This window comes from Calypte anna, chromosome 1 (genome assembly GCF_003957555.1).
Source record: "Calypte anna isolate BGI_N300 chromosome 1, bCalAnn1_v1.p, whole genome shotgun sequence".
In the NCBI taxonomy this organism is placed as follows: domain Eukaryota; kingdom Metazoa; phylum Chordata; class Aves; order Apodiformes; family Trochilidae; genus Calypte; species Calypte anna.
Genome location: NC_044244.1, coordinates 181,135,771 through 181,150,705, shown reverse-complemented (window position 1 = coordinate 181,150,705; position 14,935 = coordinate 181,135,771). Strand labels below are relative to the sequence as shown.

The following is a 14,935-nucleotide window of genomic DNA, read 5'->3' as shown; positions in this document are numbered from 1 at the left end:
AACATGCAAGTGTTATGGTGTCCCAGTATTAAGGTTCACTGCCAGAGGAGAATAATGGATTTTACAGGCTAGCTGTGTCTACAAGAAGGGGAACTGAGGGCTGAGACAGGTCTGAGGTAAAACATGTGGAGGAGATTAGAAAACATGAGAAGTCATTCTGCTGTTCCTCAGCTTGTCATAAGAGAAAGCACTTCACAAGAGTTAAGCATTTACACAACAAACTGAGTGGAAAGTTCAAACTCATCCATCAGTTTGGTGATGAAGAGCGGTGCGTTTTGCACAGCCAAACAAGGAAGTCAGGAAGAGGTCAGAATTACTGCTCCTGTGAAAAATAACAAACACCATCCCAAGTGTTACCTTCTAACTGGTAGACTTTGAAGCTACAAAATCACCTGCTCTGGCTCTGGTGTCCTCAGACCCCACTAAGGCCACAGACTTCAGTTCAAAACAAGAGGAACAGCTATACTGTTGCATGCCACAGGAAGCAGATAGACATGACTTGAAGCAGCAACCCTCAGCTGTGAGTGAAAGCAGCAGGTCCATCAGGTAACCAAAGCTTTGCCCTAACAGCAGAACAAGGCAGTGTATTCCTCACTCTTCACCACAAAGTTTCTGCCCATTGGCTTGAGAAAAAATCCTTCCACACACCAAGTCTGGAAATAATTTTGAACCAGGCTATACAAACAAGACATATTTACACTTAAGAAAGACTAACACTTTTTTGCGAAAATGTACATGCTGAGTAATAGCCCAACTTTGATACTTAGAAAGTAGGCAATAAAACAAACAAAACAGAAAAAAGAATTTAAGAAGAATGTTTGTGTCTGAACTACAGCAGGCAGACAACAGAAGATTGAAATACAAGCATCAAAGACAGTTCATTCTCTTAATATTGAGGAGCAAATCTTAAAAAGAAGACACAGAGACATAGGCATATAAACTGCAGGGAACCCTCAAGTCCAAGGGCTGAGAGATCCCATCTCTTGTCCACTGTGTCCCCCATTTATTGTTACTGGGCATAGTAATACTCTGACTCTACTTTCACAATCTGAGTTAGGAACATCACCTATGCCCAGAAGGTGCTACTACAGTTATGAACATGAGTACAAATATAATGAAGACAGAGTAGCAAATGAAAAATAAATATATGGTAGTGCAGACAATCCAAACAATTCCAGTACTCTTATGAAGGGGTTACAGAACAACCATTCATCTTATTTTAAGGGTCTGAAAACAAAGTTGAGAGAGGCCACGGAAGAAATTTTACAGGTATAACCAGTACACATGTTCCTGGCTCTCAGTTCTAGGTTCAGGCCACTGGACCACACAAAAAGGTGCAAACACTTTTAGGAATTTTAAAGTTTCTTCTTTTATGTCCTAGCCAGTAAAAAGACCTGGAAGTAGTTTCAACGATTTTTCCTTTCCTATTTTGCAAGTCTGATGTTTTCACAGAATACCTTCACAGGTTTCTGAAATAGTATGGAATTCTCCATGACAAATACGAAACCAGGAATTAGATCAAATACAAAAAAGCTTCCCAATGCACACACACTGATTACTTAACACACCACAGACTAGGAAACAATATTCCTTACAAAGCCACACTTTAATTTTTCTCTCTGTTTCTTCATAAAGAGCTCTACACAGCTGGAAGCATGAACAGCCTACCAGATAGCTCACATCTTGATAAACACTTGTATTTTGTAAGTTCAAAGTCAAATGAACTGTAGTGCAGGAAGAAAAAGTGATATATGCAGCATGGTTCCAATGGCACGTCAGGGCTAGAGCTGGACAGCAGATTAGCTCCACAGGAAGTCCTGTTTCCAGGGTAGTTTTATGTTGGGGTAGGGAGGGAGGAGGAACAGGTGATCCTGACAGAAGCTGCAGACAAAAGTCACGGAACACTTCACACCTGCACACACCTGCAGCCCCACAAGCTGCTAGTGCTTGATGTCAGAAGGCTGTGACCACTAGGTCCTGGCCCACAGCATTGTCCTAAACTGGCAGGTGCTTCCAGAGCCCTGGAGAGACTGTATCATACAGCAGGCCATGACAGACACTTAGCTCAAATTAAATTGTACAGTCTCACAGTAACTACTCCTGAGGTTTGCCTGGCACTGCCTAAGTGCACAGGGCAGAAAGTAGGACACATTCACCTTCTTCTCCCAGTGCTATCTCCCCAGCAGGAAATCATAGCCAGCCACAAACAGAACTGTGCAGCTCAAATGCTGCATGTCCAGCTGCAAACTGGGGAGCAGTTCTGCTTCTCCAGTTGGGTATAAACAGCTTAGTGTGACAGCACTGGGGAAACACCTCTAGGAGATCAGCCAGCAGCTGGACTGGGTCTATCACACCTTTCAGCAGGCTTTATAGCTGTGCAGCTACTGAGCAGCCTGAATTGTGGCTGACAACCTGGTCAAGAGCTCAAAAACACTTCATGTTTTGGCCTGAGAAACTGCAAAACAGTACAGCCAGCAAAACTCTGACTCACCTTGAGACTGATCGTGATCTGTTAAGTGCTTTGACAAAGATCAAAGATGGTGCAGACTGGCGTCTTTGGGCCAAACTCTTCATTTTCTGATTGGAAAGAGAAAAAAAATGAAACCATAGGTGAGATTCAGAACAATACCTGCATGCATAAAGAGATGTCACAGCCAGACTCCTATTTCAGACCATGGGAAAAAGGTTGAGTTACTGCCAGCAGCAACCCTGGAGAGGGAAAATGGTTCCAAAACACCACTTATTGAGAAAAAAGAAACACAACCAGAAAGCCAATGATAAACTGGTTAGTACCAGGTACCTGAGATGCACTGAACACATAAAATAAACACCTAAAGCTTGTCTCAACCATGTTTTGTCCCTTATTACTTTACTTTAAATTTATCAAATATCCAGGTGGTGGTTCAACACATTTCTGTGTCAGGCCTGACATACCATGAATTAAGGTTTGGATTCTATCCAGCTAACCTTTTGTGCTATGTTGGGCTACCTTTTATTTCCATATGTTTACAGGTGTGGGCATTTTCCTCCCCTACTCATTAGCAGGAGCATTACATCTTGTCTCTCAGTCGTCATTAATGATTCTTTTTTTTGTCTATTACACCAGCCTGGTGAGCTGCTGAGAGATCATAAGCAGGTGAATATTGGACATGAATAGTTTGGAAGGGACCTTAAAGATCATATAGTTCTTACCTCCCTGCCATGGGCAGGGATGCCTTCCACTAGACCAAGCTGCTCAAATGGAAGTCACTTGTCATGAAGTCTCTGTTCTCAGGCAATGGCAAAGCAAGAATTTCTTCTTTTATACTAAAAATAACCACTGCCTACCAAGAGCACATATGCATTAGGGAACCAACTCTTCTCCCAGTGCATGTGCTGGATGTGGCAAACATTCTGTTTGGGCAGGTGCACAGCATGCTCCCCTTATAGAAATTAATATCTATGAAACTACCTGCTTTACTTTTGATAAGTGCATTTCTTCTACTCATTGCAGTGAATTTGTTGTGTCATTTTTTTGCTTCGCCCTTTATTTGTGTAGAGCACACACTTGTTTGTTTTGTCAGATATTCAGTTACAGCCACTGTGCAGCAACTGTTATAAATCCAAGTGTCTTTTCAATTCACCTGTAAAAATTATGTCTTCCTCCCTCTTCCTTTTATCAAAAAAATGACCTGTTCAAGACTGATAAATGCAGATGGGAACATTTAGCTGTCTTTTTTCTGATTGGGCTATAACTGGATAATAACCCAATATATTACTAAAAAAATAATGTCAATTTTTGCTAGTTTTGAAAGAAAACAAACAAAAAACAAAAACAAAAAACCCCAACAAAACCTGCTCCAAAAACAAAGTAACAAAAAAACCCAAAGCAAAACAAAAAACAAACAAAAAAAGCAAAAACCAAACCCACTTTGCTAAATTTTTCCAGTGAATGAAATCAGTTTGTCTTACTGCTAGAAAATCTGAAAAGCTGTTAGCAAAAAGTAGTGTACCCACAAATAAAAGGCAAAAAGAGACCTGTGTAAGAATGCAATCTAACTTCCTACAGAAAACAAACCACAGATTTCACAAAACAGGGTGGGGTTTTTTTTAATTTTATTATAAAACATCAACTCCCAATTGGAAATTTACTGGAAGGCTCATTACTGGGTAGGTGGCTTTCAGGGGGTGGTAAAAACTAGAGCATCTCAGCTCCTGCAAATGCAGAGGAGGCTTGGTTATGATTTCAGAGATCTTAATTCCTTTGACTTTTTAGGTCTGAAAAGGAAGCCACAGGAAAAAAGGCATAATTTTAAAAGCTGTCAATTATGGCCATTTTTTCATGCTTGGGTTAGCAGTACTGAATAGTGCCTGTGGCAGTGAGATTCTAGTCTTGACTTAAATATCTGAGGACCAAGGTAAAGATTTGGACTACAGCAAGTTTAATAATGCTCAAAGGACTGGCAGGGACACTGTGTAATGCAGGCTGGAGGGGATCCCAGGAGATCTCTGGTCCAGTCTCTTTGGACCTGCTGAGAGCAGGGCCCATTTGAGAAGGCTGCTCCAGACCCCTCCCAGTCCACATCTGAGTTATCTCTGAGGATGAGCTTTTAATACAACTATGAAGCAAAGCTTAAAAAAGAACCTTAAAATATATAAAGGTCACTGATGGGACTTGGAACAGGAAAAATTTCACAGAAAAAGTGGAGTCAGGTCAGCTCCATGTAAATGAAAATATTACAGAGAGAGACTGACTACAGACAGAAAGGGGGGGTGTTTGTGTGTGTGTGTGTGTGTAGTGTTTTTATTTGAGAAAAGAAGATAAGTGACTATCATAGAATCATAGGGTATCTCAAGTTGGAAGGGACCCAAGATAACTTGAATTGAGTCACTCAGAGAAGAAAGAAGATTAATTCTTGGCTAAGTTGGACCCAGATGCCTGTTCTCTTGAGTTTCACTGTATTTAGATGTCCAAAGATGTCACCCTGGCAAGGAGGGGAAGAGGATACATCCTGGACAGATGTAGTGAGTGCAGATTTTGGGGGGCAAAAGGAGATGCAATGACCAATTATCTAAGTGTGGGACACAGAGAAGCTTTTCTCAACATGTGTCACACATCATAACCTTCCATTTTTTCATGTAAACATTAGAAAGGTCAACACAGAGAAATTTTTGTACTTGCTAGCTGAGTTTTGAAAAGGAATGTGAAATGTATCATAAAATCTGTATCCATAATGACTGTTTACAGTGTGCTAGATGCAAAGATGATAATCTTGTATCAGTCAGGACAAACTAGAGTTATTTTTGCCTTCCCCACATTTAAAAGCTTGACTTCCTGCCCCTGTACTCTCCAGTTCAGGTTTAACTTCATACTTCTTGCATTTCTGGAGGTGGTTGTCTTGACTGCATTTTAAACAGAAACAAAAGTTTTGCCTTTGCTGGACTGGTGGTACACTTTAGGATTTGGCCAGTTTCTCATCTGGTCTAAAGAGACATAAGTTTATAGATTTCAAAAGAACAAATTTACACCAGATAAGGATCAGACCTACACTCTGAAACACTGTTTTGTCAGCCATGATGGTAGGTGGTTTATTAGCACATTAACCCACCATGCTGAACAGTAAGCTTGCAAACCATCACTGAATATGTTGCCTCTCCTCAGAAATCAGAACCTCTGTTTATTACAGGATTACAGTAACACTTTCACAAATATCTCAGAAGTCATAAGCTGGAGGAAAAATCTATTCCTGACAGATAGCATTCAACTCATTTTGCCACACAGTCAAAGAGGATAGTGATATTATATGGAATTTATGTAAATTAATAGATTGAGTTATGTGATATTAATCCCTATTCTGTGAAAAAGGTAACATGGAGCAACATCTGCATGATGTCCTCAAAAAAACTGGAAATGAAGATAAAGCACTCTCTTGTAATTTGTGTATATCACTCAACTATCTCAAACTTAGAGAATGGCAGAGCACAAATTAAATAAAGAATGCACAAAAAAAATCACAGTACTTACTATTTATTTTGTGGTGACAAACAAGTAACAGATATACAGCATTTGCAATATTTTACAAGTATCTAGAGAAGGGATAATCCGTGTAATAAATGGATATCCCACTGCTGCTACTGCAAATGTGTAGGAGGTGGGAGTAGGCAGGCTAAGGCAGGGGCTGTGTGCTGGGGCTGCCTGGGGGCACAGTGCCCACACTGCCAGGCTGTAGTGCCTGCCTGATAGGATGGTCAGGCATGTGAAGGAGGATTCCTCTCACCCACCATCAGACTTGCACCTGAGCTATTTGCTCAGTGCTCTTTCTGTAGTCAACAGAGAAAAAATGACACTAGTACACAGTTCCTCTTGTCCTACAAGTGCCATCTTCCCCCACTGACTGTAAGAGAAAACAGAGGTGACCAAGAAAATTGAGTTAATCAGCTCAACCCTCTTCTTGCTATCTGAGCAAAAGACAGGGAATAGACATATTTGTGAGTTCAGAAATATAGGGAACAATTGTCTTCTCAGAGAGTGGTTTGAATTTAGGATAAGAAAATTATATTACCCAATGCCTATTTAAGAGATTCAGGTATGCAATAGCTGAAAAATGTATTCAGCTCCTGACTGACAGGTGGAGGCAGCAGAAATGCCTCCTCAGCAATGTGCAGATACCGTTGTAAAAGCCTCCCCAGAGATGAAAGGATTTCAGACCCTTGATTTACAGGCTGGCTCCAGAAGTGGGTCAAGGTTGGGACATGTGCCTGGGTCATCTAACTGTGTGACAGAGACAACACTCAGATGTGCCAATACCTTGAGATGAGGATTGCACTCAAGTGGCTAAAGCTCTCCCCCACACTGCTTTGTTTTTCTAATAAAAGGCAGCCTGATTTTAACAAAGCCTACTCTTTAAAAGTGTCTAAGTTAAGGATTTCACCCACTCAAACTCCGTTCTTGTTGTGTGAGCAACAAAACCCATCTGTGGCACACATTGGTGGTGCAATTAGCATGAATCAAAGCACAGAACACAAACCTTTACCAAAAACTTTAAGGCAAAGTTCAACTACCTGCCTGACAATCAAAAAAGAAAACCAAGCCTCAGCACCTAGCAGTTAATGCTCCAGGACAACTGGGTGTCACTCTTCCTCCTGTATCACTGGGCTACTTATGAATGGCAAAAAATAATCTTTTGTCCTGCATGCCATAATCTAGTATTTGTTAAGACTTACAGTGTATGATTATCTAAAAAGACCAGAGATAACAAGAATCTCATAGGCTGGTAAAGGAAGAAATGGCTCCATACTGACCTATAACACTCCTGAGCCCTTATAAACATGTTAAGAAGATGATTGCGTTTGAACTGCTGGCTCAGGAAGTAGCGATGTCTAGGTCCCACAGAGAGCCCCCCTACCATGAAGGCAGAGCAGGTGATAAAACTCCATGCTTTTGTTTATGCTGGCAGAATACTTCTGCTCACAAAGACCTTCTAAAAAGAAAGGTGGTTATCCTTTCTTGGTTGGATGGATAACCAAGGAGAAAACAATGGTGGGGCACAAGAGGAAAGAGCTATCAACACAGTGAAAGCAAAAGCACATCATTATGGAACAGAAGATGCTGAAGAGTACAGCAAAGACAGAGACTAAAGTCCATCTCAGAGTAGAAAGAAAAACAGATGGAAGAAACTAGGAGCAGAAGATGTTCTACCAACTATCTCTCAAAGGATACAAATCTTTGGGAGCACTGATATGGATGTGTTCATAAGATCTCACTCATATGCAGCAAAAGATGGGGAAGTGAGAGACTACTAAAAATTTAGAGAATGGGGAGGTCAAATATTCAGTCTGTGGGTAACCTACTGCCAATGCACTGCACCCACAGTGCTCAGACCTGCCACTCTGGTTGTGATGAAGCCCAAAGTTTCCTTTCAATCCTGACTCAAAGCAGGAAGGTTAACACAAGGACATGATTGTGTCTCAGTGTCTGCACAGCAAGGCTTTCTCAGGAGCAGGTTGCCCATGACAGTGGGAGGAGATTCTTCCCCACTCCCCATTGATACTTCAAGCTGCACTAAGTAAACAGGCAATGATTTGATACATGCAGTTTTTAGGTATAAGATCCCACATGACATGCTAAGTCCCTTTCTTTCCTAATGCCACCGTGGGGGAAAAAAAAAACTCACTCAAGACTAGGAAACTCAAGAATTAGAACACAGTGTTTTGTGCATAATTTTCATTTTCTCTCATGGACAGACAGAGAAGGGATTGCTATTTCTAGTTCATAATTAAAGCAGCACCAAGAGGCAGCACATCACAACAGTATGTTACCATAAGTCAGCACAGTCTGCTGAGGGAATTCAACCTAAGGACCAATCACACAGATGACTTCATTAAAATGGGGGCTTTTTTGGTCCTGGTCAGAGATAAAATTGTTACAGGATATGTTTGTGAGATGACAGAAATTGTCTATCACTTCACTAAAAGGTGCCAGAACTGTTCCTTGACAGCTGAGACTCCCATTACTACCAGGTGTGATTTTGACAGCAGCTCCCCAGATCCACAGCCAGGCTTGCAGTAAACAGAGATTTACAGGAAAGAGCAATCAATTCCTTCAGGAGCTTTATGGTAAAAAATGTATCTAAGGGCATGAAATCAAGGCATCATCAGGTATAGTGGCAAATACATACTTTATTCATCTTTGCAGAGTAAAACAGAGGAAGGGATGAACTTAATGTACGACTACCTTTACTTTTTCGGTGTTGTTAATCTGCTTGAATTTTATGCATTTAGTACACTGCTGGGGAACACTACAACTCTCCTTTCCCTGACAGTAAACTGTTGCTATATTTGTGATTACAATCACAAAGAAACACATGTTTATGGTGATGGGATACCATATTTCAGGTCTCAAACTATCAATACTGTTTTTCTTGGTGTGGAAAACAGTAAATATTTTGCACACATTGTATCAGTAAACATAAAAAATTCCTGAGCCTCTAAAACATTACAAGTAGCTCCTTGAAATCTTCAAGGAGGCAGCAAAAAATCCTGAGTGACTCCTTGTGTTACCAAATATTGTCTTGTGTAAAATATTCAGGATTGGTTGGAATCTAGTCCCTCCATGAAGAGAGAAGTGAAACACCAGGAACTTATAAATGCAGTTAAATGACTGCAGCTGCTACTGCTGACACAGTTACACTGGCATAAAAGATGTCTCTGCTGCACAGTTTGTTTTGATAAATTTACAGAAATAAGCTTTATCAGTATAATCACTCTTACTCATGTTACTTTAATCCACTTCAGACTTGCATCAATTTACTGGTGTTGGTTACTAAATTAAACAGTCAGTACAAAACTTCTCTGTAGGTCAGCCACTCATAGTCTAGTTACTTCAGTAAGACCAGAAAAGGAGGGAATCAGGTCTATAATTTTCCAAAAGCAGTAACTAAAACACTGCAGTGTCACCTTCTAGTAGAGTGTCTTGAATGCCTTGTAAGAATTTAACAGATAGAACCTCCCAGTGTCTGGGAGGCAGGTTAGCATTTCAAACCACTTTGCATGTCAAGAAAATGAATGGAAATGTTCCCAGAAAAGTAGCTTAAACAGTCATACGAAATACATGGAAAAAAGTTCTAGACAATTTCTATCTCCTGGTCCTGTGATGAGATCAAGCATGTGATCCCTTCAGCCAAGCAGAAGATGAAGTAGGAGTTCAGACAACCACAGAAAAATGTAGCGAATCTCAGCTAAATAATTTAATTTGAGAAAGGTATAGTCAGAGCAATAAAAAGAAAGGTTCAGTGGTCACTTTGCATCCCATGTTTGGGGCTGTTTGCCAGAAAGTAAAATAGTTGATGTTAAATAGGTGTTCGCAACAAAACTGTTCAACTTGAGGTGCTGTGTCACCAGTATCAAAACTGTTTTCTTACCAACACATTGTTCCATTTAACTGTATGTAACCAATACAAGCAGTGTAATCTCCCCAGCAGTACGCACAACTTTCTGTATTGTAAAAGAAATATGATGCTTAGGCACTGAGTGCCAAACAGGTATGGAGACAGTCTGTAGGACCCAAGTAGTAAAAAAATATATTTGAACTGCCATTGAGATCCAGCTTCAGGCAAAATTAGGACTAGCCCATTGGTGAATATGCATAAAGGTAGGAATCTTCTTCCCCAGAGAGAGACAGAGATGGCGTGCTGGCAGTCTCATCCATGACAGTGGATGAGCAGCTGAGCCATTGGCTGGATGTTGGTGGCTGCCTGTGCTGGCTGTGCCTGGTGTGCAAAGCTGCCATATGCTGCATGGCCCAGCCAGGGTCTCAAGCTGCTTCTCCACAGGAGGATTTCCATCTGTATCCCTGTCGCATGTGCCTCCACACTGAGGAATTCCAAAAGGGCTGCCAAGATCCGTAAAAAGTGAAATCCTCGTTCCCCTGTCAGCACTGGCAAAAACAAGGTCTGTGTTCCTTCGACCGTGGGCTCCTTGGAGCAGGAATAGGAAACACAAGTGCCACCATTAATATTTGTCTTTCATATGCTGAGTCATGAAGTAGAACTTGTAAGAAAAAAAATTTAGTCTTCACCACACTTGGGCATCCCTTTTCATTTCAGGCAGATGCCTGGTGTCAGGGTTCTGCCAGATTTGAATGTACATGGTATTCTGTCTTCAGAAAAATTAAAGAAATTATAGAAGATAAATCAATTCTGCAAATTTAGCCATTTCAAATTAGACTGCAGTACTTGGAAAGGGCAAGTATCTACTACATCACTTTGTCCAGCTAAGCAGCAGAAGGTATCTCCTCCAGCACTCTGTGATGGTGTATGGCACTCCCTTCTCAGCAGCTGATCAGGTACTAACTGCAGCAAAGTGTGGTAGAAGTCTTGGCCAAACAATCTCCGTGTGACCATCTCACCACTGGTGGCAGCTGCCATGAGAAGAGTTCCCCACGGCTGCAGTCAGGCTGGAGCACGACATGTCTTCATGTCCCTCCCATGGAAGAGCCATTGGAACTAGATGATTTTAAAGTTCCCTTTGAATCCAAATCATTCTATGATTCTATGATTCTAAGGCAAGGTACACACAGACACATCCCATGGAAATGCACAGCAGAATTTCTCAGTTGAAAGAAATGCTTCATCAGGAGGAGGGGGGCCAGGACTTCTCTCTACACTGCTGTGGCATGGCAGGCAAAGCCCCAAAACCTGCTCAGCACCAGAACTGGACACAAGCTCAACCTCTACTGCCAGGCATCCTAAATTCATGTCACCAGGTGGACAAGCTTAGTAAAGGACACTGTAACCTGGCCATTCATTCTAACCCTGCTATCATTTTTGGCAGCCAGTAGTATTGTGCACCTCTAAAGACAAGGCAGTGTACAGATTTAAATGTAATTGTGAGGCAATATTGGTAAGGTAGGAAGGTATCAGCTTTGGGAAGAAAAATACTACAGCAGTTGCTACATCAGGGAGAAAAAAAAAATCCCTGTTTTACACAGTGGGAAGAATGTGGCTACTACAGCTCACTGGTTAGAGCAAAGTATAAGGCAGAAACAAGTACTTGGCTGTATGCAGAAGTGAACATTTTGCACTTGATCTTGTCAGATGCTGAAAAGCAATTCAGGACATCAAATGGATTTTACAACCAGTTTTGCAGATGGGATTACGCTCTTCTGCTAGCAATTCTGACACACAGCACAAGGCGCTTCTTCGGGAAGCTCCTCTTACATTTCTCTTGTACAAAGCACGTGTGAGAGCAACCAGCAAACCCTCTCAGCCTTACCAAACCCTCTCCTCACTCCCCCCAGCCACACAGGCAGTAGGTCCCTCAGGTCCCCTGGATAATAATTCTGCAAAACTGTGCCCAGCTCACTCTGATACCCACCCAGCAAAGCCTCCAGACATCCATCCAGCAAAGCTTCCCCTTAGGTCTTCTCAGCACACCCATGCAGCAATTCCCCCACAGCTCACCAAGAAATGCAGCAAAGCCCATTGGCTCCAACAAACACCATCCAGCAAATCCTTCCCCAGCTTCCCGGGACACCCATGCAGCAGCACTCCTCACCTGCCCCGGACACTCTGGCAGCAGCAGCCTCCTTTGCTTCCAGGACATCCATGCAGAAACCCTCCTTAGGTCCCCGGGCTACCCACCCAGCGGAGTCCCTTGAGCCGCCCCGGGCATCATCTCACCCTCAGCTCCCCGAGGCATCCCTGCAGCAAGCTCCTGCCGCGGGAACCCCCAACTCCAGATCCTCCGGCAGCTCCTCCCTGACCCCACTCTCAACGGCAGCATGCCGTCCAGCCCCGGGACCTGCGGGGTTCCTGATCAGACGTGGCCCTCGGGAGGTTTCAGGACTGCGGGGGGACGCTTTCCCGCGGGGTCTCCCGAGGGCGACCTCACCTTCTTGCTGTCAGCAGGGGCGAAGACCCTGCTCTCGTCGCTCACCGAGGACGAGCGGCCCGGGCCGAGGTGCTCCTGTTGCGGAGACATCACGTCCATGCAGCCCCGCGCCGCCGCCCTCCCGCCGCGGGGACAGCCGCCCCGCCGCCTCCGCCGCCTCCGCCGCCGCCCGCACCATGGACAGGGCGCGCCGCGCCGCGCCACGCCCCCGGCACAGACCACGCCCCTCGCTGGGGCCACGCCCCTGGTAAAGGCCACGCCCCCACGGGTTCCCGCCGCTCTCTGTGGCGGGGAAGGGCGGTGCGCATGCGCCTCTGGCGGGGTTCAGGGGGACCGCGGCTCGTTGTGCGCCGGTGCGCGCGGCAGGGGCGGGAGAGAGCGGGGAGGGGGAGGGGGGATGGGTTTGGGTGTTCCTGAGTGCGGGGGTGCTGTGGGGTCTCAGCGGGAAGCGCTGTTATGTGGTCACAGGGACGGGGGGTGCTGCGCTACCCCAGAATTGTCCGCCCCCTCCCTGCAGAAGGCAGGTCAGCGCGGGACACGGCCCTCCCACAGCTCCCCGCAGTCCCCCCGCAGCCCTGCTGAGGGACGGTGCCCATCTGAGGTGCGAGCAGCAGGTTGGGTGTGGGTGCGGATGCAGGTAGAGATGGGAGGGTCCCTGGTGTGAGGTGGCAGGTGCCCGTAGCGGCACAGGCTCCGAGTCGCTGGGGGATCCCGGGGAGGCTGAGGAGATGCCCCTGTTCCCCAGAGAGCCGTGAAGGATAAGTAAGGGAGCACGAGTTAAGCTGATGAGTGGTGTCAGCTCGTGAACAAATGGGTGCTATAAATAAATCTCAACTGGAGATGGTACGAAAATGTACAGATCGTGCTGATCGTAAGAAGATGAAGTTGTGCAGGAGCTCCTCCAGGCAGGAGCAGTTCTGGTGGCAGTTTGGAATGGCTGTTGTGTTTGTACAGTGCCGTACACCCCCATTAAATACGGTGTCTTCGACAGCAAGGGGTACAGCTGATCGCCGATGAGGAGGCCCTTTCTAATCCTGTCTTCCTACACTTCATGAGGGATATTTTTATTTCCAGCCTTGCCAGCTGTCACAGGCTCTACATGCATTTTCTCCCGTGTAGATCACAAAAAAAAGCAGAGAGATCCTGCCATCTCATGTGCAGCTTTCCTCATCTACCCCGTCTGCCAGAAGATGTGTTTCTACATCCCTGTGATGAACTGGATTGGAAATTGATCCAGCTTTGATAAGGTTACTTTTTATCTGAAGAACCCAAGCTGGTTCTTCTGCTGGCAGAATCTATGTGCTGCTTTCATAACTTGGTGGCAGCTGCTCTTGCCGTATGTGACTGAAGAAGCAGTAAATGATGAATTTGGTTCCATGTTATTCAGCCACCTGGGGAAGTTACTTAGGCCCAGCACAGCGTTTCAGCACAGTGCTGATAGTGCTTCAGTGCTTTTTGTTGAGATTGATGTTGTCACCTGCCCTCTCCTTGCACTCTCATTTCTGCAAGTCATTAGAATCAGATAAGTGTAAGTAAAGAGAAGATGAAATATTAAAGCCTAGGATGTAGTTTAAGTGCCTCTTCAGGCATTTTCTGGATCCAACTGTTAACTTTTCCTCTTTTAACTTTGCATTTCTGACCACTAGGCCACCAAGACATGGCTCTTGTATAATATCATACCTTTATGTCTGATTTCAGAAAGCCCACCAGGCTGTCTCAATATACTTGGAAAAGATAAATGGATCATTAGGGCAGAGGTTTTTATGCATTATGTATGTTAACACATTGTGAGTTGCACCATTTCATCTTCATTGAATTTGTACAGTCTTTCAGCTGAAGTGTGAAACCCTTGAAATGATGCATTCTTGGTATCTGCAGTAATTTACAGACAGATGGCCATACATCACTAAAGCAAATGAGTGTATAAAACCCCTGATTTTTTAAAGCATGAGTCTCTAAACCCTGTGATATCAGCTAATTTTTTCACCTAGGGGCCTCGGCATAATGTATGCATCAGGCAAGGCACCCAGTCCCACATGCCCTGCAGACCTTGTCCTCTCTCAGGTTCTCCCATCTTTCCACACACATCCCCCTGGTCCTGTCCCCAGTTCCCCTCCTTCCACCAGCGTTCTGGTCCTGCGGGGGTTTAGCAGCAAGTGGAGAAGTGGAGTTCCAAGCTTCCCCTGGCATGGCTCCCACCTCCATAAAATCAGGAGGTGAGTCTCCAGTTACTCCTGCACAGCACCCATCCCAGTGGGATGCCACCCCTGGGCAGGTCTCCAAGTTTTTGTGACAGGGCGAAGGGAAGATTTGTCAGAGTAGAAAGGAAACAGTACAAAATACCTATCTGAAGCCCAGAGTATACTTAGCAATTTGGCAACGTCCTCCCCAGAAATATTTGTAAGTGTTGATATTTTTGTTGACATTTTGGAAATGGGGCTGTAAGGATGTTTATTTTAACAGGGGAAACCTTACATAAGCTTTCAAAATGCTCGCAAATGGTTAGAGGTGTTCTTATATCCACCACCACAAGCACATTTCCTATACTCTTCAGTGAATACTACTC

The 14,935-nt window shown here is 44.2% G+C and overlaps 1 protein-coding gene across 1 annotated transcript in view; it reads right to left on the bottom strand.

The window, feature by feature from the left end:
* The window catches only part of ARHGAP20 (Rho GTPase activating protein 20), a 63,993-nt gene extending 51,464 nt beyond the window's left edge, over positions 1-12,529 (bottom strand). The window contains exons 1-2 of the mRNA XM_008502343.2: positions 12,370-12,529; positions 2,492-2,577 (exon numbers count right to left, since the gene is read on the bottom strand). Of these exons, the coding sequence (XP_008500565.2) occupies positions 2,492-2,577; positions 12,370-12,468 (185 nt within the window). The 5' untranslated portion in view covers positions 12,469-12,529. The remainder of the gene's footprint in view (positions 1-2,491; positions 2,578-12,369) is intronic.
* Between the last annotated feature and the right edge of the window lie 2,406 nt (positions 12,530-14,935).